General features: G+C 41.7%; 1 protein-coding gene across 1 annotated transcript in view; it reads right to left on the minus strand.

Moving 5' to 3' along the window:
* The window catches only part of TM7SF3 (transmembrane 7 superfamily member 3), a 41,742-nt gene that overhangs the window by 5,403 nt on the left and 9,682 nt on the right, over positions 1-26,657 (minus strand). The window contains exons 2-9 of the mRNA XM_043440747.1: positions 24,854-25,008; positions 20,676-20,826; positions 17,647-17,767; positions 16,540-16,711; positions 10,850-11,027; positions 4,887-4,973; positions 3,062-3,142; positions 2,284-2,436 (exon numbers count right to left, since the gene is read on the minus strand). Coding sequence (XP_043296682.1) covers positions 2,284-2,436; positions 3,062-3,142; positions 4,887-4,973; positions 10,850-11,027; positions 16,540-16,711; positions 17,647-17,767; positions 20,676-20,826; positions 24,854-25,008 — 1,098 coding nt within the window. The remainder of the gene's footprint in view (positions 1-2,283; positions 2,437-3,061; positions 3,143-4,886; positions 4,974-10,849; positions 11,028-16,539; positions 16,712-17,646; positions 17,768-20,675; positions 20,827-24,853; positions 25,009-26,657) is intronic.

A 26,657-nucleotide genomic window follows, 5' to 3' on the forward strand; every position in this document is an offset into this window, starting at 1 on the left:
GTGAGGGGCTCTGACCTGGAGACCCCATGTTCTCAGAAAGCAAACTGCAACATGCTTCAGTGGGGTGAATGGATGGATCATATCTCCAGTTCACCTATGCTATCCTTCACAACATGCACATGTGACTTTAAAAAAAGGAATACAAGAGATTAACAATAGTAGTTATGATGCCAGGCATGAGAAGACTGACCCATTCAGAGGACACATAATAAAGTGAAAACAGTAATTTCATTAAATCGAGAAGTCAACCAAATCTTTTCCAAATTTTAGGTGCTTAGAAATATGAGTTTGCACCCACTCTAATTAAGGTCACACTTACCCTAAATGTCCTTGAGTGATGAGATAGTTCATATATTAACTACTAAAAATAAGACAGTTCAACACATTAACTACAAAAGACTCCAACCCACCATCCCTCCATCTTCTAAACATTAACAAAAAGGAAGCTCATTAAATAGTATTTGGTTTAGCACTTCTAGAGTAGAGCTTTGAATCTTCATTTTCAATAAACATCCCTGAGAGTCTGTGATTTAGCCAAATCTAAACAATGCCACTTTGCAGGTAGATAAAGAGCTACCTGTAAAGGGGGCCTGGAATGAACTTGGCTATAGGTTTGCTAAAATCAGAGCGAAGGGCCTTGGAATTGTCAGTAAACACACAGGTCACCAATTCGTTCTGGTTAAAAAAAATTTTAATGTAAGAACTAAACATTATGAGAAGAAGAAAATAGCCTAATAGAGTACTTCTGACCATAGATACCCTTTTTAAAAATTTTATTTTTTCTTGAAATATAATTAATTAATAATGTCATGTTAAACTGATTCAGCTATACGCCCACCCACCCACTCACACACACACACATACTTCTTTTTTGAAGGATCTTCCTTATAGGTTATTACAAAATACTGAATGTAGTTCCCTGTGCTATACAGTACGTCCTCGTTGTTCATCTATTTTATGTACTGTGAGTGTGCTCAGTTGTGCCTGACTTTTGTGACCCCATTGACTGCAGCTCGCCAGGCTCCTCTGTCCGTGGGATTCTCCAGGCAGGAATATTGGAGTGGGTTGCCATTTCCTTCTCCAGGGGATCTTCCTGACCCAGGCATTGAATCCACATCTCTTGTCTCTCCTGCACTGGCAGGAGGATTTTTTACCACTGAAGAAATGTAAATTATCATACAACTATAAAGTGAAGGGGAGCAGAACAGGCACCCCAAAATGGGCCCCTTCGGCATGTGGGTTATTTTGAGCTGAAGGCAATCAAGACCCAGCAGATTTGGGGGAAACTTTTCTCTCCCTTTACTGCCTAAAAGAATTTAGATCACAGGCCTGGCTCAGAATGAAAGCAATTACCAGAGACAGCTTTATGTCTGCAATGGCAGATATCTGATTACCACCTGCCCGTCTTATGTTCCTGTGAACTGGCCTCCTCCTCTCTGAAGCCTCAGACTCCATCTGAATTCTTAGCTCAGGATGTCAGAGAAGCCTCAACTGCCTGACTGCCTTTGAGTCTTCTATTTTTATGGGACTCCAGTGGTACAGAATTAAGTTTGTTTTTCTCCTATTAATCTATCCTATGTCAATTGAATTATTAGAGCAGCCAAAGAACCTAGAAGGTTAAAAGGAAAATCTTTCCTCCCCTATGAAAGGGAGGTAACTTACACATTAAGTAGATTTTTTAAATGGATAGAAACTGAATAATTTAAAATCCCCCAAACCATCCCTTGTGCTACTGCGCTAGGATGACTACAAGGAGGTACTCAGGAACACTCAGGGCTTGCAAAGGGTGGGAGCAGGGGTTAGGGGTCCAAGGGGAGACTGGCAACAGAGCATCAGGCTCCCTGCCTCAGCTGCCATCAGGGTAGTGCCAAATTTACCTGTGGGTCGGATCAGGCTTCTGCTTAAGACTCACTTGAAGAAAGGGTTGCAGGGTTTTAAAAAATGAAAACCACTGTTCTGCCATATATAAAGAATTCCCTTTACCTCCATTAATTTCAACCAACAGAAATACACACAGACCCCTTATTATGACACATAGGTCCAAGGCAACCTCTGAAGATGTTCTAGAATTCATCTACACAGGGTGCCTTTGAGGAAAGGGGGATTCTTACTGGTACTGGCTTTCCCTAAAGTGGCACGTTATCAGTGCAAGTTTCCAGAACTCTCAGGAGAGGCCCCAAATCCCTAATAAGGGGTGAGGGGGAGGGGGCGTGTACTGGAGAGATGAAATAAAGTCTCTGACAATGAACTGCACACACATAACATGAGTTACACATCTCCTACCCAGGGGAGTGAAGAAAGCCACTGATGCGACGAGGAAGCCCAGCACCAGTCCGACACACAGCATGCAGAGCGTGAGGACTCCAAATCGCCACCAAGCAGCTACCAAGAAAATTCCACCGATGCTTCCAGCGACGGCCGTCACAATCAGGCGGACTGCACGAGGGGAGTGGATGGACAGTTAAATCAGAGCTTCTCGGATGCATGCTCAAACACGCTAACGTTACCAAAGCCAGACTAGACTAGCCTTTCTCTAGGTCGGGCACCAAGGGGGCACCAGCAGTGCCGTGAAACCAGCATGGGGAGGCCCTCTCTAGGGAGGGTCTGAGACTGGAAACCTGGGGAGCTCATCTGAGGATTAGTGACAGGCATGGTCTGGGACAACCTCCACCTGGGACTGTGGAAGAAGGGGTGAGAAGCACTCTGTTCAACATGACAAGGAAGGAGGGTTGGGTTTGTTTTGAGGTAAAGAAAATCCTAACACTCTGATTGTTGTAAATGTCATATTGTCAATATAGCACATAGCTGGAACACAGGCTTATAATCCACATGGCCCTTCATTTCCCTGAGTACCAAGGAATTCTCCATGCAGATTAAAAACCTTGGAGAGAAGGTCTGAAGGAGTAGTTCAGAAAAGATGTGTAGAGCATAGGTGGCCAGTTATTTTACACACATAAGAGGATAACACATTCAGTACTGGTCAAACTATACAAGGGATGCTGGGTGCAAACACAGCACCTTGCTTTTTGAACCTTCATCAAACTATATTATGTTCACTTACCATCATACTTAATAGGTGTCAGTCTTGTAATCAGTATATAAAAGAAGAATCCAATGAAGATAAAGCCTATAAAGAATAGTTCTAGTAGCAGACCACCAAGAAAGCAAAAAAAAACAAAAAAAACTACAGTTAGTAAATGCAATTTAAATGTCTAATCTACAAATACATTCTTCAGTTCCCAGAATGTATACACGAGGGCATTCAAAGAAAAGAAATAATTATCTAAAAGGCAGGAAAAATTCAGAAGTCATTGGGAGTAAATATTTTTATTAAATGGGTACAAATTAAAGTATTTACTATTGGACACATTTTTTGTATATAGGTCAGTTTCGATTGATCAGTTAATTGTTAATTTCATAGCTTGGTTTAATATATTTATAGTTCCGATTTAAAACAAAAATAGTACTTTTGTTATTGTGTCTGATCTGAAATTACACACTAGATTTCAGTTCATTGTGCTCAGTCACTCAACCATGCCCAACTCTTTGTGGCTCCATGGACTGCAGACCGCCAGACTCCTCTGCCCATGAAATTTTCCAGGCAAGAATACTGGAGTGGGGTGCCATTTCCTACTACAGGGGATATTTCCAACCCAGGCATCGAACCCACATCTCTTGTGTCTTCTGCATTGGCAGGTGGAAGCACCACCTGGGAGCCCTTCATTACATGAGCAAAAATAGAATTTGAAAGGTTAAAAAAATATATTCCAAAGCAAAATGTAACTTTTATGTCTTCTTTTAATTCATCCTCTCTTGTTTAATATGAACATCAACTATTGTCTTTAACCATAAAAACCTAGTAGTATCTTTTAAACTCTACATACAGCTTAACAATTAAATTCCGTACTACAGGATCATTCTACATTTTAAGCAATTAAATATTCTTCACAATATTCTCTTCTCAATCAAGACAAAAAAGGTAGCAATGGAGGGAAAGGGAGTTGCTATTTCAAACAATTTATCAGTTCAAACAGTTTTCTAAGATCAGGATTACATTCACTCTCCCCTTGTTATACCAGTATAGCCCCTGTTAATGAATTACATGAAGGATTCTGTTTTTTTTTTTTTTTTTTAGTAACTACAAACATTTGGCTCAATGGGTAAAGAATCCATCTGCAATGCAGGAAACACAAGAGAGTTAAGACCCCCCGAGGAGGAAATGGCAACACGCTCCAGTGTTCTTGCCTGGAAATCCCATGGACAGAGAAGCCTGATGGGCTACACTCCATGGGGTTGCAAAGAGTTGGACATGACTGAGTGACTAAGCACTCATGCAAACGTTAGTTATATAAAAGGTAATCCAAAGAATTCAAGTCAATTTAACAAGCACATTTCATATTCTCCTCGCTTCACTGGGTTTCACTGAATAGATAGTGGAGTTCCCATTTGCTCTTTGAACCTCCCAGGGTTCTGCAGACATTTCACCTCACTGTGCACTGCAGCCTGATTTGTGCAAAACCACGTCCATCACCATCACCAAAATCCACATATATTTTGTATACAGACATTCTGATTTCTAATTAGTAATCATTGGTCAACTAGTCATTCTAGCAATTGATAAAGGTGGATGCACAAATCAAACTTTATACCCTGCTTAATAAGAAGAGTCTGCACTCCCTAGTGGAGAAAAGAGAAAAAATTAAAATGCACTGTAATTCAGTAAAATGTTTACTAAAAGACCCCAGCTACAAATCAATGAAAATAGTAGAGATAACCAGTTGATTACTCTCCTTACAGGTCATAAACTCCCCAGAAGCATTTCAGGAAAAAAACAAAAAACAAAAAACTACAAGGCATGTAAGTAGCAACTATATTAGACAAAATACCTGTTTTCCAGAATCTGTGTCCAAAGAAACAGATGAAGAGGCCAAGCAGGGCAAAAAGAGTGAAGAAGACTTTGGTAGAGACTCTTCCTAAAAAGAGTAAAAATTAAGTGGATAATGCATCCAATTTGATACTTATTATCTATTTAATACAGAACAAAAGCTTCATGAAAAAAAAAAACAGACTGAAGTGATAATTTATTCCATAAGTATATAAGTTATTTTAGAAACATTCTTGCCACCTCTAGTGACTTTATGTGGGTGATGAATACCAATGGCTGCAGGTTCCACAGAAAGAGAAATCAGACAATGCTGCTTCCTGATTCAGTTCAGTTCAGTCGCTCAGTCGTGTCCGACTCTTTGCGACCCCATGAACCGCTGCACGCCAGGTATCCCTGTCCATCACCAACACCTGGAGTTTACCCAAACTCATGTCCATTGAGTCAGTGATGCCATCTAACCATCTCATCCTCTGTCGTCCCCTTCTCCTCCTGCTTTCAATCTTTCCCAACATCAGGGTCTTTTCAAATGAGTCAGCTCTTCACATCAGATGGCCAAAATATTGGAGTTTCAGCTTCAACATCAGTCCTTCCAACGAATACCCAGGACTGATTTCCTTTAGGAGGGACTGGTTGGATGGATCTCCTTGGAGTCCAAGGGACTCTCAAGAGTCTTCTCCAACACCACAGTTCAAAAGCATCAATTCTTCAGTGCTCAGCTTTCTTTATAGTCCAACTCTCACATCCATACATGACCACTGGAAAAACCATAGCCTTGACTAGATGGACCTTTGTTGACAAAGAAATGTCTCTGCTTTTTAATATGCTATCTAGGTTGGTCATAACTTTGCTTCCAAGGAGTAAGCGTCTTTTAATTTCATGGCTGCAACTACCACCTGCAGTGATTTTGGAGCGCATCAGTTCAGTTCAGTCGCTCAGTCATGTCCCACTCTTTGCGACCCCATGAATTGCAGCATGCCAGGTCTCCCTGTCCATCACCAACTCCCGGAGTTTAACCAAACTCATGTCCATCGAGTCGGTGATGCCATCCAGTCATCTCATCCTCTGTCTTCCCCTTCTCCTCCCACCTTCAATCTTTTCCACCATCAGGGTCTTTTCCAATGAGTCAACTCTTTGCATGAGGTGGCCAAAGTATTGGAGTTTCAGCTTCAGCATCAGTCCTTCCAATGAACACCCAGGACTGATCTCCTTTAGGATGGACTGGTTGGATCTCCTTGCAATCCAAGGGACTCTCAAGAGTCTTCTCCAACACCACAGTTCAAAAGCATCAATTTTTTGGCCCTCAGCTTTCTTCACAGTCCAACTCTCACATCCATACATGACTACTGGAAAAACCATAGCCTTGACTAACCAGACCTTTGTTGGCAAAGTAATGTCTCTGCTTTTTCATATGCTATCTAGGTTGGTCATAACTTTCCTTCCAAGGAGTAAGCGTCTTTTAATTTCATGGCTGCAATCACCATCTGCAGTGATTTTGGAGCCCAAAAAATAAAGTCTGACACTGCTTCTACTGTCTCCCCATCTATTTGCCATGAAGTCATGGGACCAGATGCCATGATCTTAGTTTTCTGAATGTTGAGCTTTAAGCCAACTTTTTCCACTCTCATCTTTCACTTTCATCAAGAGGCTTTTTAGTTCCTCTTCACTTTCTGCCATAACGGTGGTGTCATTTGCATATCTGAGGTTATTGATATTTCTCCCGGCAATCTTGATTCCAGCTTGTGCTTCTTCCAGCCCAGCGTTTCTCATGATGTACTCTACACAGAAGTTAAATAAGCAGGGTCTGCAATTCTACCTGCGACATGTTTGGGGGAGGGAATGGTAGAAAAGAGAAGGAAAGAGTGTGTGCCTAAAACAAATAATTCTGTTCCCTCACAAAGAAACTAGGAGGAAAAAAAGGAGAGAGTGGGGAGGGAGAACTATGGTGTCGAGGGAATTTAAGACACACCAACTGCATGCAATGTACAGACCTCGTGTGAAACCTAACTCAAACAAAAGAACTGTGAAAAACCAGACTGGGAAAATGTAAACACTGGCTGTTAATTTGATGCCATTAAGGAATTATCTTCAGTATTTTTCACTGAAACTTGCATTAATGCTACTGTGGCAATTTTTTTTTTAAATAGCCCTTTTCTTTAAGATATACATACCAAAATTCTGTAAGCAAAATGACCATTAGGTACCTGCTCTAAAAAAATCCAGTGATAAAGGAGAGTGGAGGGGAGACACGGGTGGGTGTATAACTGAAACAAGATAACAGGCATGAATCAAAATTGTTAAGGCTGGATAATGGTATATGGAAGTTCACTTAAGTTTTCCCTAACAAAGTTAACTGAAACTCACATTAAAATAAAAGAACATGTATTATTCTACAAGTCACGCGAGAACAAGTCACTACCAGTCTTCTCAATTATGCATGTTGCTCTGGGAAAAAAACATAGCTTAATAACTATATTAATGTGCTCTCTGAAGCAGAAGAATCTAATCCTGTGATCCTCAAGCAGTGCAAACTTGAATACAAAAACTAGGATTCAAAAGATAAACCCTACTGAAGGGAAAAATAGGCCCACTAAATTCACCACCATCATGACTCCTCTGAGATAAACACAAGAAAATAATTCCTGAACTAAAAATACAAACACAGCACCTACGCAAACTTATGAGAGGTATTACAAACCAGCTACAAGTCAAAACACATAAAATACTCAAGCATTCCAGTGGATACCATGAAGACCTACATTTAGATAAAGAACACAAGATAGAAGGCCAGAACTTGCAGGGCATAACATATACCTACATATCAGTTTCTTGTGAATGAAGAGCTGAAAGGAAAGATGAAATGAGAGTTACTGCCCTATTCTGCTTATTTCAGACCTATTTGTTGTTGTTCAGTTGCTAAGTCATGTCCGACTCCTTGCAACCCCATGGACTATGGCACACCAAGCTTCCCTGTCCTTCACCATCTCCCGAAGCTTGCTCAAACTTATGTCCATTGATTTGGTGATGCCATGCAACCATCTAATCCTCTGTCGCCCCATTCTCCTCCTGCCCTATGATTGACTGCTCCTCTACAATTCAATCATTATAACAAAAACATGCAGTTTAGTGGGATAATTTTTCTCAAGTGAAAATCTAGTGGAAGTTTCCAACAAGTACAATCACCAGAGACAGCAAGCGGCCCAATACAAACTGACCCAGTTTAGATATGTTCCTCCAGGACATTAGACAGCAGAGGCGAACTAAGAATCTCCGATCACAATACCAGGAAGGAAAGAGAGAGAAAGTCAAGCATATAAGCAAACCAGAGAGGAGACAAGGTTTCATAAGTAAAACTGAGAGGTAAGATAGCGAGTGGGATGGGAGGATGGAGGAGAGCCAACGTTTACAGTGTTTTTAGTCATCACAGCATCGCTATAGGTAATGACATAGGCAAAGGTTTTAATTAAATGGCAAAAAAGAGGGGGTCCATGTATATATGTACAGTTGATTCACTTTGCTCTACAGCAGAAAGTAACACAACATTGTAAAGAAACTATACTCCAATAAAAAAATTTTTTTTTTTTAAATGAGGTAACGTGGATACATCCTCCCTACTCCAAGCTCAGGAAAGTCATCCTAGTGTGCATCGAGCTTGAAAAGGAAAGTGATAGAACCCACATGACCGGGAGGATTCCACCCTGAGTTGAAGGAACAATCAGATGGGACCTTTCCCTCTCCTCCACCTAAAGTGGAAAGATGGGGCCCAGAGTGCTCTGATCAGGAGGCGCCCTGGTGCAAAGAGTTCAAGGCAAAGGGAACAGAAAAACCCAGACAAGATCTAGCCTAGCTGTCAAATCAGAGAACTTATATCTGCCTGGTTTCTTGCACTGTATCTCTCAAGGCTCTTGCACGTGGTACTGGAAGATTGGGTGGGATGCAGCTCTAGCAGAGAAGAGCAAAAATTAATCCCTGCTTGAACACAACTGACAGACTTTATTTATTTCCTTATTTTTTGGCCACACTGTGCAGCTTATGGGATCTTAGTCCCCCAACCAGGGACTGAACTCAGGCCATGGCAGTGAAAGTGCTGAATCCTAGCCACTGGGCCCCAGGGAATTCCCACAACACACAGACTTTATTCTTTATAGAAAACTCCTTGAAAGAGCTCTTTGAACTCTTTCTCCAATTTCTTCCCTCCTATTTGTTCTTGAACAGACTCCAATCAAGCTCCTCTGAAATGCTCCCAAGGGCACCAGTAGCCTCCAGTTGTTGCTAAATCCAAAGGTCTTTTTCCAGTCTCTTTCTTAGCTGGCCCATCAGCTCAGTCCTGAGACCCCCTCCTCTTTCCTACAGCTATAAACATGAAAGGAATGATAAACAGAGCAAAATGCCATCTGGCAAACCCGCTGGCAATATTTCAGGCAAAGTTCACTGGATCCTCCAGCCAGCAAGTGAAGCATTTGAGAAGCAGGTATTTGCCTGCATTCAAAGTATCTCTCCAAAAGATATTTAAAGGGAAAAATAGTTACTTCTCAGTGAATAAACCTGGCAGACGCCCCTAACCAAGTACTCAGGATTATGACCACCAGGAATGGAACAGACAGACATCAGGTGTCTGCAGAGAATGACACTCCATCACCTTTTGTATTCCTGCCAAAAATGCATCATCTGAACTTAGTTAGGAAGAAACCAGATAAACCCAAATTGAGGACTTTTTACCAAAATAAATACTAACCTGTACTCTTTAAAAAGGTAGTTTTTTGAAAGACAAAAACAGACTAAGAAATTATTCCAGATTAAAGAAGATAAAGCACCATGTGATACTGAAGTGGACCCCAGACCAGAAAAAAATTTTTTCCTTTGGTTATACAGGACATTAGTGGAACAAACAATGAAATTTGATAACATCTATAGATTAAGTAACAGTAGTATATCAGTGTTCATTTTGTGATTTGATAATGTCACTATGGCTATATAAGGAAACAAACAGAAATATTTTAGGGCAAAAGGGTCTTTATGTCTGCAACTTACTCTCAAATGCTTCAGGGGGGAAAAAAATGTAGATATGTGTGTATGTCTAGATAAAGAGTGAAAAGCAAACAGCACAACATGTTAACTAACATTTGAGGAATGTTGGTGAAGATTATACAGAATTCTTTGAATTATTTTCACATCTTTTCTGTGAAACTGTTTCAGAATAAAATGCTAAATACACACACACAGGATGATGTTACAACACCCCGAGTGCCACCGTTCTCTCTCTCCTGGACACTATGACGGCCTCCTCATCAATTTCCCGATTTCTGCTCTTGCCCCTGATTTTTCTCAAGAAAAGCACCAGAGTGATCCTATTAAAATACGAGACAGATCATAGTATTACTTGCTCAGGGCCTCCAATGCCATTTCACTGCACTCAGAATAAACACTATAGCTCACAGGAGGACCTGAGACGCTGCCTGCTCTCGCAGCCACCCCAGGCAGGCCCCCAGTTGAGGGCTCTGCGCTGGCTGTCTCCTCGGCCCGGCAACCCACTCCCCACTCCAGACACGGGCATGGCTCATTGCCTTGCCGCAGGTCTCCTCTAATGCTACCAGCTCAGCAAGGGCTTCCTTGTTTCTCAAATTCTCTTGCCCCCACTGGTTATCTCCCCTACCTACTTAATTCTTGCTCCTCAGCTCTCATCACTTAGCTACTGTGTATTTTACAAATGTCTTTTGTCTGCCTCGTTCCCCCGACCACTAAAATGCAGGCTCCAGGCGGGCAGGTATTTTGTCCATTTTGTTCACTCCTCTATCCCAGTGCCTAGAACAGAGAGCAGAGTAACACAGGCGCTCGGGAGGTGTGTGCTTAATGCATGAATGAATAAACGAGACAAAAGCACTTGTAAATATCCTGAAGTTCTTTTCTAGTTGATAAAGCTCTTCAAGGCCAAAGAAGAAAGTTCACAGTTGAAATCTACATACTCACCGAGGGAAGAACAATTACCCTCCTCTGCCTCAAAGCTGCAAGCATACGTGTGAGTGGGCACGTAAGCCGTGGATGTGTTTAGAAGTGGATCCCGAACGATGACATTGTAAATGACACCCTGTCCCCGGAGAGAGGAGAAGGAAACACTTGTCTTATCGTCAGCTGTTAGGGTGACGACCTGAAACCAAAAGTAATGCATGATTAGTGTTTAAGTTAAAAAAATCAAACCCCACAAGCTTTTCTATTATAATCCCACCTACATGTGCTATGAAATTCTAATACAAAAGCATCATTCTTGTTTAAAACCTATACCAGCCCATTTGACTTTTTTTAATGTATTGAAGTATAGATGATTTACAATGCTGTGTTAATTTCTGCTCTACAGCAAAGTGACTCAGTTATACACACATTTATTTTCTTCATATTCTTTTCTATTCTGGTTTATCACAGGATACTGAATATAGTTCCCTGTGCTATACCTTGGGCTTCCCAGGTGGTGCTAATGGTAAAGAACTCACCTGCCCACGCAGGAGACTTAAGAGATACTGGTTCGATCCCTGGGTTGGGAAGATCCCCTGGAGGAGGGCATGGTAACCCACTCCTGTATTCTTGCCTGGAGAATCCCCATAGACAGAGAAGCCTGGCGAGCTACAGTTCATAGGGTCGCAGAGCCGGACGAGACTGAAGTGACTAAGCAGGCATGCACTTGCTATACAAAGCAATTTGTTATCTATCCATCCTATATGTAATAGTTTGCCAACTCATTTGGGTTTGTCAAAAGATTACCCTACACAATCTGTTCGTGCTGACATGATCAAGCTCTTACACAAAAACATCTAAAGACTGCATATGTTAATGATTTAAGTAAAATGTGATATAAGGATTAAGTAAAATGTGCTAGTTAGGACAAAGTAAAAGAATTTTTCCCATCTGCTAGACTGTAAAAGATGTAAGGGCAGGAACCTTATACATCCTGCTCACTAGTCTCCTGTCAATACTCCACACAGAGTGAGGGTCCAACTAGTGATTGCTGTGAGCCAGAGCCAACATAGGTCATGGGGGTTAACATCTCACAGACAGCGCCCGCTTACTTTTGTCTAACAGGCTCTGAAATAAGAAAAATTACATACAGCCGTGTTATCCTGTAGTCCTTCACTTCAAAAATTCCCTTTTAAAGGTTGTTTTTTAAAAACTTTTATTTATTTTTAATTGGAGGATAAGTGTTTCACAATACTGTGATGGTTTCTGCCATACATTAACATGAATCAGCCACAGTTGTACACATGTCCCCTGCTCCTGAAACTCCTTCCCACATACCCACCCCTTTAGGTCGTCACAGAGAACAAGGTTGAGCTCCCTGCATCACACAGCCAAGTCTCCCTAGCTATCTATTTCACATATGGTAATGTATATGTTTTAATGTTACTCTCCCAATTCGTCGTCCCACCTTCTCCTTTCTCCACTGTGTCCACATGTCTGTTTTCTATATCTGCATCTCCACTGCTGCCCTGCAGATAGGTCTATCAGAACCATCTCTCTAGATTCCGTATCTATGCATTAACACACAATATTTGTTTTTCTCTTTCTGACGTACACTCTGTGTAATAGGTGTTCATCCACCTCATTAGCACTGACTCACGTCCTAGCTATCGTAAATAGGGCTGCAATGAACACTGGAGTACATGTGTCTTTTTTTAATTCTGGTTTTCTCGGAGAACATGCTCAGTAGTGGGATTGTTGGGTTATATGGTGAGCTATATCAATTTATATTCCCACCAACAATGCAAAAGGGTTCCCTTTTCTCCACACGCTCTCCAGCATTTATTGTTTGTAAGTTTTTTGATGATTGCCATCCAGGCCAGTTTAAGGTGATATCTCATGAGATCTCGTTGTAGTTTTGATCTGTATTTCTCTAATAAAGAGAGATGTTGAGCATGTTTTCCTGTGTTTATTAGCCATCTGCAAGTCCTCTTTGGAGAAATGTCTGTTTAGCTCTCCTGCTCTCTTTTTGATTGGGTTGTCTGTTTTTCTGGTATTGAGCTGCAGGAGCTGCTTATATATTTTGGAGATTAATTGTCAGTTATTTCATTTGCTATTATTTTCTCCCATTCTGAGGGTTGTCTTTTCACCTTGTTTATAGTCTCCTTTGCTCTGCAAAAGCTTTTAGGTTTAATGAGGTCCCATTTGTTTATTTTTTTATTTCCATTACTTTAGGAGGTGGGTCATAGAGGATCTTGCTTTGATTTATGTCAAGGAGTGTACTGCCTATGTTTTCCTCTAAGAGCTTTAGAGTTTCTGGCCTTACATTTAAGTCTTTAATCCACTTTGAGTTTATTTTCGTATATGGTGTTAGGAGGTGTTCTAGTTTCATTTAGATAGGGGATACATGTAATAAAGACAAAAGCTCCACTTAGCCCTCACAGACAGATAGGTTCCTACTAACAGAAGAGGGAAAACTAAATATTAAGAGTTTCAGGAGTGAATAATTAGAAGCTTTTTAGAAAACTTCTACTGTTTAAATATAGTGCTTAGCCTTCAAAAATATGTTTTCTGGGGAAAGGACTAGTCAAGCCCAGCAGAATGCTGTTAACATTAGCTTCTACTCTCCCAAGTTGTTATTATGAGACATTCAACCTGAGATAACTGTTGAAAGAATAACACAATGAGTAAGTTATATACAACCACTTAGATTCAACAGTTATTATTTTAGCACATTTACTTTTCTGTCCTTCCCTCTTTCTCCCTCCTCTCCCATATATATATATACACACACACACACACACACATATATATATATATATTTTTTTTTTTTTAAAGTAAGCGACAGGTATTGTGACATTTCACTCCTAAGTACTTCAGTGTGCATGTCCTAACACAGTGCTTCTCAAACTTAATGGCCTATGAATCACGGCAGCCTCTGATTCTGCTGGTCAGAGGAAGTGCCTGAGGTTCTGCTTTTCTAAGAAACTCTCAGGTGTTGCAATGCTATGCATTCACCCACCACACTTTGAACAGCAAGTACAAGTATAAGGATATTCTCCGACGTGCCCACAATACCTTAGCTCACCTAAGAAAATGAATAATTTCTTATTATCTAATACACAGTCCATACTCGAATTTCCCTGAATGTCTTTTATAGTTTTCTCCCCCTTAACCAAGATCCAACCAAGTTCCATATGTTTATCTCCAATCTCTGTAATCTGGAACCGCTTTTCTCCCACCTTTGAAAGATGAAGGAAGTTATTTTACAGCTTCTTCTTCAATCTGAATTTATCAGATTGTACTCAGGGTGTCTAACCTGTACTTTCATCCCATGGATTTCTTGTAAACAGAAACTCCTATAAACAGGAAATCCAGTTGAACCTGTTTCGCCAGAATATTCCTTAAGTGATGGTGGTAAAGTCAGCCTACATTGCTTTAAGCAGAGAATGCAGGTTCACAGTTATGCACATAATGCAGGTTCATCAGCAAAATTAACTTTGACCACACAGATAAGGCAGAGACCATCAAATCACTCCATTCTGAAAGGAGTTTTCCCTCTGCAATTAGAATTAACCTTAGGGTGCTATTTAGGCATCTTGGGACTATCCTGCCCCCTAACACTCTTTTACCTGGAGATCCTTGCCTGAATTATTTCATTGAGGGTCATAAAATGGTGATTTTCTGATTCTATTATTCTTCTGCAGTCACTAGCTGGCATTCTTCTTTAAGAAGAGCTTTCTGAGGCTTCCCAGGTGGTTAAGAATTCACCTTGCAATGCAAAGGACAGTGATTTGATACCTGGTCTATGAAGATCCCCCAGGTCATGGGGCAACTGAGCCTGTGAATTGCAACTCCTGAGCCCATGCATCGTCGAGCCTGTGCTCCACAACAAGAGAAACCACCGCAATGAGAAGCCCACACACTGCAACTACAGAGTAGCCTCCACTCACCACAACTAGAGAAAGTCTGTCTGTGTGCAGCAACAGAGACCCAGCACAACCAAAATAAATAAGGAAATACTAAAAAAATGAAGGAGAGCTTTCTCTTATCAACTGGGGGTGAATTCACATCCTTCTTGTGTTAAAGGTAAACTCCTTCCCTTTTATCAATTTTCAGAGTAATTTTATGTAAGTTGCTCCAGTGGTAAGTAGCAACTGAGGAATTTTCCTTTGTCTTTTTTTTAGTATCAGGATGGACTAAAGATGTTCTTCTTTATTCAAGCCTTAATCGATCATGTTCTTTTTGATGACCGAATTGCCCAGAGTTGGTCAGGGTGAGCCTCTTCTAATAGGCTCCACATTCTTTTTGTCATGTCCTCAATTTGTGTTTCCTTGAATTCTGGCACACAAGGTTCTAACTCTTAACCAAAGTTAAAAAGTAACCTAGGGAATTCCCTGGCAGTCCAGTGGTTAGGACTCTGGGTTCTCACTGCCAAGAGTCTGGATTTGATCCTGGCTGGGGAACTAAGAACTTAGTACCGCGCTAAGCCGTGCAATACAGCCTAAAATTTAAAAAAGTAACCTGAAAAGACTGTTATATGAATTTCTATATTCTTCATGAGAATAAAAGTGGTCTTTGAAATTTCCTATGTACAAAGGCAAACTTTTCAAATTGAGCTCCTAATTTGTGAATAATCATAATTTTTTAAATTAAATTAATTAATTACATTGGCTGTGCCGGGTGTTAGTTGCGACATCCAGGATCTTCATTCTTTGTTGCAGCACGCAGAATCTTTAGTTGCAGCACATGGGATCTAGTTCCCTGACCAGGGATCAAACCCTGACCCCCTGCATCAGAAGCGCAGAGTCTTAGCCACTGGATCACCAGGGAAGGCCCACAGCTGCCCTATTTCAATAGTTTCTTTCTATATAATCTGGTAGTCTGCAACTTTCTGGGAAGATCGTAACAGTCTGGAAAAATGCTCCTCACCAACCACCAGACTGACAGATGTCCTTGTTTATCAGACTAATATCAGGTACCTTTTAAGACATAAAGACAAAATCCTGCCCTCTACAAAAATGATCGAGAGTATGAGTCTCAAATTTTAATGTACAGAGGAATCATCTGGGGATCGTAAAATACAGACGCTGATGCTGTAGATCTGGGGTGGAACCTAAGAGTCTGTGACTCTAACAAATTCCCGCGTGAAGCCAGCGCTGCCAGCCTGCACCCCCACACTTGAGGAGTAGCAAGAGTTTTCAGGGGTTCAAAAGCTCAGAGAAAATTTTTGCTGCAAGTTACAAACTTTGTACTTGCATTTGAATAGTAAGAATAATGCGTATATCTTTAAATAGTTTCCCATTATTTTTTCTCGAAACAGTATACACGTTACATTTCCCAATTTTTTTAATCTAATAGTTATGGGAGTACATAGAAAATGACCACCCACTCTACCCATAGCTCAAGATAACCAGCCACAATTTGTGTTTCCTTGAAACACAACAAAACATGTGGCTGCAACAAAACATAACAAATAAAACATAACAATATTTACATGCATCTCCTCAAAAATCAATGTTACTCTGGGATGTCACTGGCATTGACTCCCAAGATGAGAATGAAATCAAAGAGGATAAAATGAGAATCCTAGAAAGACCAAGAAAACAGTAAAAACAGTAATAATAATAAGCTCCTGGTAGCTTCTCCCCTTCTCAGCTCTTACAAAGGGGTCACAGTCTGGCTACAGGAGTTACAGGTCTCAGACTTACCTTGACAGCATTGGCCCGCACCTGAGGCACCTCGGCCATCCTCTGCAGATGTCTCAGCAACACCTCTTCACTGAGGTCGTTCTCGGGCAGAAAATACTGATAGACGTCATACTGCAACCTCCACCTGGAGTCCAGGCCTGTCTTGACGTCACATGATGGAGGATCTGCGCCTCTAAAATTAACCAGCAAAGCTGCACATCAGTCTCTCGTGCTACAAATCTCATCTATTAATGTAAATAGGAATCAAAACTTCAAACTTCTGCAACAGCGATTCCCAGTTTGGCATCACTAAGGAAAGCAAAGCGGTATGTATGGTTAATTAACCAGATATGAGTTAATCAGTCAGGTTGAGTCAACTGCCAGCTTAGCTACCTGTTGGCCGTGTGTATGTGGGCAAGTCACTTAATCTCAACAACCCTTAGGGCACCACTCTGTAAAATAAGAACAACAGCCCCTTCTTCATAAAATTCTAAGGATTAAATGACAAAGAACATAGAGTATTCAGTAGCACTGTGAATGATACACAGAGAGTGTTCAAATGTTACCTATCATTACTATTAAAGTAGAAATTAGGGCAGAGTTTTAATTAAAACAATAAAATCCTTACAAACATAGGAATGTTTCACAGCTACAGAATGCTTTTTTAAAATATTTATTTATTTGGCTACATCGGGTTTTTGTTGCCGCTCATAGGATATCTGGTTGTAGCATGTGAACTCTTAGTTGAGGCATGTGGATCTAGTTCCCTGAACAGGGATTGAACCCAGACCTCCTGCATTGGGAGCAAGGAGGCTTAGCCACGGGACCACCAGGGAAGTCCCCAAAATGCTTTCTATATTTAAAATTCTTTACAAAAACTAAGATGTACTTCCAAGCGCCTAATAAAGACAACATTTGGCTCTTCATGAGAACAGAGGGAAACAATACTAACTGTAAATGACACCTTAAGTATTAATAACAAAGCTTAAATTACTTCTATTTGGGGAAAAAGAAATAAGCAGTTCAGCTTTGCTAAGGAGAACTATGGATTTTGAGAGAATTTACTCGGTCTACACAACAGTGAGTCATGCTTATCCTAAAAAGAGTTTTGGGAGTTGGGAGACATACCTCGCATAGCCTAGGTTTGCTGGAGCAAATTTGATAGTTGTTTCAAAGAAATTATACTCCAAGTAAATGTTTGGATCGATATCTACATCAAACTCCAAATTACAGCCACCAGGGATAGGATCTAGATGGGAAACCAGGAAGTTACTTAGAATTCTGATACAGTCAAAGCATACTCAGAAAAACAGAACCCCACTCTTACAAGAACACCCAACACAGAAGTTCAGAGGACAGCTTCTAGCTTTGTCCTACCTCATGGACTGAGGGTAAAGTTATATGAGGTGATGGGCTGTGGAAGACCTTTTCTGTACAGGGCCAGATAGTAAATATTTTAGAAGCTGTTCAGACTCTCTGGTCTCTGTGGCAGCTGCCCCGTGGCAGGAAAGCAACCACAGATGATATGTAAGTGAACGGCTGTGTTCTAATAAGACTTCATGCACAAAACAGGCTGTGAGCTGGCTTTGCCTTGCTCTCTGCAGTTTGCCAACCTCTGCTCTAGAGTTGAAAACATCAGAAGAGACAGCAATTCTGAAGCTGGGGTCCAAGAATGGGTTTCAGGAGCTCCATGAACACCCAAAAATTATATGCCAAATGTCGAATGCATGCATTTCCTAAACACATTTTCTTTAGATTCAGAGCAGTTTTCATTAGATCCTGGTAATTAGAAAAGGGGTGTCCACTTTTCACTTAACTCTTTCAACAGGGAGAAAGATGGTGTCAACCTCTCATCCTCGCTGGAAGAGTCTGTGTATACATAAGAGGAAAAAATAAAAGATCTCAAGAACCCCAGGATCATGTATTAGACATAGCATGTGCACAGTTAAACACAAAATAAATTTGGGGTATCTGCATGCCTGCATGCTAAGCCGCTTCAGTTGTGTCTGGCTCTTTGTGACCCTATGGACCATAGCCCACCTGGCTCCTCTGTCCATGGGATTCTCCAGGCAAGAATACTGGAGTGGGTTGCCATGCCCTCCTTCAAGGGATCGTCCCAGCCCAGAGATCAAACCCACATCTCCTGCATTGGTAGGCAGGTTCTTTACCACTAACACCACCAGGGAATCCCCTTGGGGTATTTAGTTTACATTCATAATATGGTTAAAACAGCTCTTATTAGGAATCCTATTCATAACCTTTAACCAAGACAAAACTTAAAGAAGTCCCTTGACATTAGTTCAATTCCATTCAAAGAACTGGGTATGGTGGGCTCAAGTGGAGAAGTTAAGACACAAGAAGGTAAACCAGTTTAAAGTATTTTAAGATCTCAGCTTCATAAACTCATTCAATCGTTCCCACATCTGGTTCTTAATTTCCATAAACTGATGGAATTCTGCAGCTCCGGAGACACCCCGTGCACACTGCTTCGCAGTGGACTCTTCCTCGGAATTCCATGCTCTTCTTTCACACTCTTCTTCTCCTGTATTTACAAACATTTACCACACCCGAGAAAAGCATGTGTACTGTAACTGACACTCCACTCTCACTAATTTTTTTCCTACACTGACCTTGATGAAAGCTTGACATCTATCATTTTTTAGATCAAGTAATTACCCTTTGGCTACATACAATTGTTTTTCTTCAACTCTCATCGCTTTTTGGAATTCCACCTCCTTTTCTAGGTATTGCAACCTCTCCTTCCCTTTACCACCAAACTTTAAGAGAATGTAAATCTCCTCCTCTCGCCTTCACTCCTCAATCACTATGATCTGGTTTTTATCCTCATGGTGTCACTAAAATGACTCTCATTAAAGGCCACCACTGACTGTGGCTTGTGCCACCATAAGGACATTTTCAGTCACTCTCTTGACCTCTCTGCAAAGTCCTATTTACCACTTCTTATAATGCTGGGCGTCCAGTCTCTCTTCTCACTGTCCTATCCACTCCTTAGTCTTCTAATTATTCTTCAGCAGTTAACATCCCCCAGAAACTGTGGCAGGCACTAGGAAATTATTTGCTATAATTTTCCTCCCTAAATCTCTCAGTTCATGCCTGGATGACCTCACTTACTTCCATGACTTTACAAGCAGCTATTCAGCTGTTCAGTTGGATATCTAACCCGACTCCTCCACCCTAGGCCCTTATTTTCAGCTGCCTACTGTGCAAATCCATCCAGATGTCCTACAAGTGTCTCAGATTCAATGTGCCAAACTGAAGTCACCATCTAACCCCATCCCAACCACCTAGAACATCCAGCACCACAAACACCCCACCTGATCACTATTCTGATCATCTCCCATCTGCCCAAATGGGAAGTCTGTGCTCCCCACTGGTAACAATCCATAACCACTGGTCATTGTATCTTGTAATTCCACATTCCAATATTCTCAAATCCAGCCTGTCCTCCTTCCCCTTCTCAGGGTCTCTGTTCAGACCTTCATTTCTCATTTTGAGTCCTGAAAGTCGTGTTGTCTTGACTCTGCTATGCCCCCTCCAATCCACTCCCCACACTGCTTCTAGGGTTAACCTTCGAAGACAGGAAAGGCATCAGGTCATCCCTCTGCTTCAAGTCTCCATGCTGCCTCAGCAAAGAGTGCAGACCTCACATTATATACCAGGACCTTCACACTCTGGCTCCAGCCACACCCACTGTCCACCATTCTCCAAATACCCCATTCTTCTCCCACGCCTTCCTCTGCCTAGAACCATCAACTAATGTGTGAGGACCATGTCTTGCCTTTTCTTTTTTTTAATTTATTTTCAATGGAAGGATAGTTGCTTTACAATATTGTATTGGTCCCGGCCACACATCAACATGAATCGACCCCTCCTCTTGGCATGTCTTTCAGTTACAGCTTCTCCAAGGGCTCCTTCAGTGTTTTCCAAATGAATACATGTATTCTTCTCGTCCTAGTCCCTTCCTGGGCTTTCACTCATCATGCTAATTCTCTGACTCCCCCGCTGTTAAAACCTTTCCAATTCAAAGTACTATACTTATGGCAAACACTTTTAATAGGACTATAGTTATCTCTAAATTCTCACCCACAAGTCCTGCATTCTGGACAGTAATAAGGAGTTGATGATAGAAAGGTTACCGCTTTCCGAGTAGGACAGTGGAATGGCCACATTTTGGACAGGCTCAGGGTCTAATGTCTCCAAGTGCCAAGTGCACATACTCTGCTCTGGTCTAAGAATGGAAACCAGTCCTTTGTCAGTGCCCGTCCCCGAGGCATTAGGAAGGAGAGTCTGCAACAAGGAAAGAAGGGTCATTGCAAATCAGCAGTTGAACAGTGTTTCAATGCCACAGTGAATCTAGTGCAGGCCCTATTCCAAAGCTTCTCCAAACCAAATAGTTGATTAAAGAATTATTTTCACCTCTATGTGCATGTGCCCACAAAGATACATGGAGGAATTATTTAAAATATACATTCTTTGATCAGGAATAGCAGATACACAATAACATTCCCAAGCTTTTCAGTCCCTTCAGTGAGGATTTACTATGTCAAGTACTTGGCTTCGCAGGTGTTGCTAGCTGCAAAAACTTGCCAGCCAATGCAGGACACATAAGAGATGAGGGTTCGATCCCTGGTTCGGGAGGATCCCCTGGAGAAAGGGATGGCAACCCACTCCAGTATTCTTGCCTGGAGAATTCCATGGACAGAAGAGCCTAGTGGGCTACAGTCCACGGGGTCAGAAAGAGTCAGACAAGACTGAATTGACTTAGCACGCATTTCAAGTACTAAGACTACTGGGTTAAGGACTTCCATGGAAATGGCAAAACTAAAACAGTTTAGTAACAAGTCTGATGTCTTTTATTCAACAGAACACCACTGATGGACTCGGGGAGGACAGCGCCTCACTAGATGTAGAGCGTGCTTCCCAAGGGATATGGAGCATGAACTAGCTTTTTAGAGCATTAGAAGAACAAGCTGGGTTAGGAGGTTGGGATTTAGCCAGAAGACGAGCAAGTCCTATTTTCTAGGGTAAAGTGAGCTGGCTAAGCTGAGCTGGAGGATTGTGATCAGTGTAAGTTAGGTTTCCTCAACAGGCATTCCCTGTAGGTGCAGTCTTAGGTTTAGATTTGTGACGTGGGCTAGGTCACTAGGGTGGCCTCCATTTGTGGTCCTGATATACAAATTAACTTGACCACTACCGAGACAAAATATAGAAGCTCTGCCCCCAAAGAGTTCAGTCGGTCCTTGAAAAGTTTTTTAAAAAACAGAGTTATAGTTTACATATTATAAATTACACATAAAGTATACCAATATAAGTTTTGATAAATGCAGGCACCTGGGAAACCATCACCAAGACCAAGGCAGTGAACACAGAGATCATCTTCTTTGTGCCCTGTTCTTACTCCTCCTCAGGAGAAGGCAATGGCACCCAACTCCAGTACTCTTGCCTGGAAAATCCTATGGATGGAGGAGCCTGGTGGGCTGCCGTCCATGGGATCTCACAGAGTCGGACACGACTGAAGTGACTTAGCAGCAGCAGCAGCTTACTCTTCCTCACACCCCCATACTCTCTCATCCCCTCCCCCCATCTGCTGGGAAAGCTTTCTGAATAACAAAGTACTAAAGTTGACAGGTAGTAGATTCAGAGTGTTTTCTTAAAGTTAAGGGAAAGACCCTGATGCTGGGAAAGACTGAGGGCAAGAGGAGAAGGGGGTGACAGAGGATGAGATGGTTGGATGACATCACCAACTCGATGGACATGAGTTTGAGCAAATTTCGGCAGATAGTGAAGGACAGGGAAGCCTGGTGGGCTGCAGTCCATGGGGTCGCAAAGAGTCAGACACGACTGAGCAACTGAACAAGAAGGAAATGGGAAGAAAAAAGTGCTATGTGGGTTTCAGTTTGACAAGCATATGAGAGAATGACTAAGGAACTTAAGGGTCAAAAGTTTCAAAGAGCTCACTGCCAAGATGACCCCAAAACTCCAAGGTGTCACATGTCATCAGGAAGTTACAACAGAAAGAGCTCTCTTCATGCAGACCACTCCCTTCTAGAATTATACACTGTTCTAGTTATCATCTTCTAAGCAGTATAAATATAGTGAGAACTAAAGGCAGCCCAAGAAAGGAACATGATTATCATTAAGGATAACTAAGATCCCTTCTGCATGAAAACTGAGACCCAAGATGCTGCTCATCCAGGCCACTTTTGTCACATCAGTCACGCAAGCACCCCTTCACCTAACCTCCGTTTCTTCAAAAGTAAAAATAAACATTAGGACTACTTGGACGAACTGTTATAAGAATTAAATTAACTACATGGACAGCCAAATGCAAGGGGTCCTAACTAGGAGGCTCAATGCATTTCCAGAGACCCCCATGAAATTATACAGATGTAGTCATACATTCTGGCAGGTAGAGAGTCCATGATTTCAGCAGACACCAAGTCTTTGGCCCCAGGAGCTCCAGGATCACTGGCCTAGCACACAGCAGGCATGCAATAAATATAACTGCATTTTTTTCTCCACCCCATCTCTTCCTTCAAATGTTGTCTTTGCTGTGACGTTATGAAGAAGGAAATCATCTATGTGCCATTTTACTATGTCTCCTCGGTAAGTGCCTGAATAGAAAGTTTCCCTTTAAATTTAGTGCCAGAAAAAAACTTGGCTTCCCCCTGAAGAATGAGTATGTTTTTTCCTTCTAAGAAAGTTATGAAATTCAACAAGCTCTGATTTCTGCTCTGGCTGCAAAGACCTCCCACAAAATCAATGTATGGGTCATATACACTATTATATCTTCCATTAGTATAATTTACTCTTTCCTCTTTTCCTCGATCAAACCCTTCCACTTCTAGTCTATTAATTTTTGGCTGTGCTGGGTCTTACTTGCTGCATGGGCTTTTCTCTGCTTGTGGCGAGCAGGGGCTACCCTCTCGTTGCCGTGCACAGGCTTCTCGTGATGCTGGCTTCTCTTGGGGCAGAGCGCCGGCTCTGGGGTGCTCAGGCCTCAGTAGTCGCAGCACGTGGGCTCACTAGTTGTGGCTCCCGGGCTCCAGACCACAGGCTCAACAGTCGTCAGTCGTGGCACCTGGGCTTAGCTGTGCTCCATGGCATGTGGGATCTTCCTGAATCAGGGATTGAACCCATGGCTCTTGCATTGGCAGAAGGATTCTTTACCACAGAGCCAGCAGGAAAGCCCCCATATCTAGTCTATCAAACCACCACACACAAACACACACACACACATCTTCAAGACCTTTGTGGTAGGGGCAGGAAGGCAGGAGCAAAAATTACAAAACACTTAGTGTGAAAGATACTACAACCCATGTCCATAAAATATATAGCGACTGGACAAAGACAGCTTCATTTAGCAAATTCCAGAATATTAGAAGGTAGGCCTGTGCTGTGCCGAGTTTCTCAGTCGTGTCCGACTCTTTGTGACCCCATGGACTGTAGCCCACCAGGCTCCTCTGTCCATGGGGATTCTCCAGGCAAGGATACTGGAGTGCATTGCTATACCCTCCTTCAGGGGATCTTCCCAACCCAGGAACTGAACCAGGGTCTCCTGCACTGCAGGCGGATTCTTTACCAGCTGAGCTACAAGGGAAGCCAGAAGGTAGCCTGAGGACAAATAAAAATGCAGCACAACTTCATACAGAGTGAAATTCATGCATTAGTCTAAGGGGTCATATGGACTAAAAATAAGTAGATCTGTAAAGGGTAACCGAAATGGCAAAGCCTTAGTGGCTTCAGCTGATTCAGGATATTTGAAAACTTCCCAGAGATGAGGTTAAGGTTCAGGGGTTTAGTGAGGACCTCTGTAAGAGGGTCTCAAATGCTGCTGGGAGCCCAGCACTGCTCTGGTTAAACTGAGAGTTAGAATTCTTTTATTTCGATGAAACTCTAAAGAATAAAGCTGATCCTATTAGGCGATTTAGTAAACTTCAACACTAAATGGCTGAACGACCACAGAAATCCATTGAAATGTATTCTCAGGTAAAAATCACTAAGGACCCAGTAGGGTAAGAAAAAGAAAAGGTAGGAAGTATGAGGAAAGCCTAACTGCCAGCAGGAGACATTTGGTACAAGCCGCCCTCCCCCCAAACTCAGCAGCATCACTCGTCTTTTAGGTCAGAGGTCACCACTCAAGACAGTCCTTAGATATTCACCTCCTAGCCAGCCTAAATTACTAACCTGACAGGACTCAGTCTTGATCTTTTAAAAATTTAACACAAAAAGAGACATTAATTTCTAATGCTCACACTAAATACAAGATACCAAATTGTGGAAATAGTTTTTATGGAAGTAACTCTGTACTTACCTCAGAAAAAGAAATTGTTGTATTCTGATACTGTGAGTGTATTTGGAAAATAACAAAAGTGACATTGCTGGAAATATGACGCAAAATAGCTTCCTCTGGAAAGGGCTTCTTGAGCTCCAGGTATCTAAATTTCCCCACAGAAAATTCCAGAAGACCTACAAGGGGAGAAATGTTTCATTGTAACATTCATACCTCTCTGTAACCAATTCGTAGGAATTGTATACTTAAATACACATGCAAGGTTAATTTAATCCTCAGAAAAAACTGTTGAGCCCTATTCATTAATGAGGACAATGAAGCTTAAATGGCAGAAGCAGCAACCCTCCACCTCCTCATAAATCTCCCCCCATCCCTGCCCAAGGTGATTCATCTGGAAAGGGTGGAACTGAGACCTGAAGGGAAAGAAAGGTATTTCCAAAGATGCAAACACCAGGATATTCAAGGTGCTAGACTTCCAGAGCCCAGAAAAATCCCTCTTTTGGTAGCAGCAGTAACAACTCTACTCAGAACAGAATCCCTGAATTTAAGGATTAACAACCCTCATGAGTTACCACCAAATTGTATATGCACTGGTACTAAAGAATATATTCTGAAATTAAAAAAAAAAAAGAATATATTCTGAAATCAGTCCAGCTAGAGAGACACACCTGGCTTCAGTTTTATCCCACCCTTTACTAGCTATGTGATCTCGGGCAAGCTACTTAATTCCCAGAACTCCCGCACTGTAGTTGGAAAGCTTTACCGCCTGAGCTACCAGGGAAGTCTTACTTAATTCCGTTAAACCTCAATTTCTTCATCTGTCTAATAAGACTATATTACCCAGCTTGTCAAGGAAAGTGTCATCAATGTGGGCAATAATGTGTATTGAGTGTCCACACCAGGTACTTCATGAAAAACAGGTCTTCAAGGATCTTTTGTTTGTTTTGTTTTGTTTGTTTGTTGAAGGATCACGTTCAGAGTCCACATAAAAGGTAGGTTTTCCAACACCTCATCTAGGCTTTCCCATCTGCCGACCTGCCTCCACTGCCTGGCTGTATTTCATTCACTCTGGGTGTCTTTCTTGTAGCTGCTCACCACTTCTTTCCTTTTCCAATTCTCAAGGAATCCACTAAATAGGCTGCTTTGACTTCTGTGCGGTTCTGGGTTCCCATCTCACCCTCTGCCCTAGAGTCAGTGTATCTTTGCATAAACAGCAGAGTTCGCAAGCATTACATAAGCAGGCTTGGGTGTCAGAGTTTAAAAATAATCAAAAAGATTTCAATTTAATATAGATGAAAAGGAGTCAATGAGGTAAAGATTATATTCACCAGAGTCTTAGAATGGAACAATCATTTTTTTTTTTTTAAGAAAGAAATTTGAGTCAGTTGGAGCTGAAAGAAACACTCCAGACACTAAATAACTTCCTAACTCATTCTTATGTACCATTTCCAAAGAAAACTAACTTTTTCAATACTTTCTGCTGTTTTTGTTGTTAACGCAAGTACTCCATCTGGATGATTAAGAAAAAGAAAGACTATTAAGAAAGGCTAACCAAGAAAGCCAAACAGAACATATAAATAGTGGATGAGAATAAAGGTTTTTGTTGTCACTGTTGTTCAGTCCCTAATTTGAGTCCAACTCTTTGCAAACCCCTGGACTGTAGCCCACCAGATTCCTCTGTCCATGGGATTTCCCAGGCAAAACTACGGGAGTGGGTTGCCATTTCCTTCCTCAGAGGATCTTCCTGACCTGGGAATCGAACCCACATCTCCTGCTTGGCAGACACTGAACCACTTGGGAAGCCCAAAATAAAAGTTACTCTCTA

Source organism: Cervus canadensis, chromosome 21 (assembly GCF_019320065.1).
Source record: "Cervus canadensis isolate Bull #8, Minnesota chromosome 21, ASM1932006v1, whole genome shotgun sequence".
In the NCBI taxonomy this organism is placed as follows: Eukaryota; Metazoa; Chordata; class Mammalia; order Artiodactyla; family Cervidae; genus Cervus; species Cervus canadensis.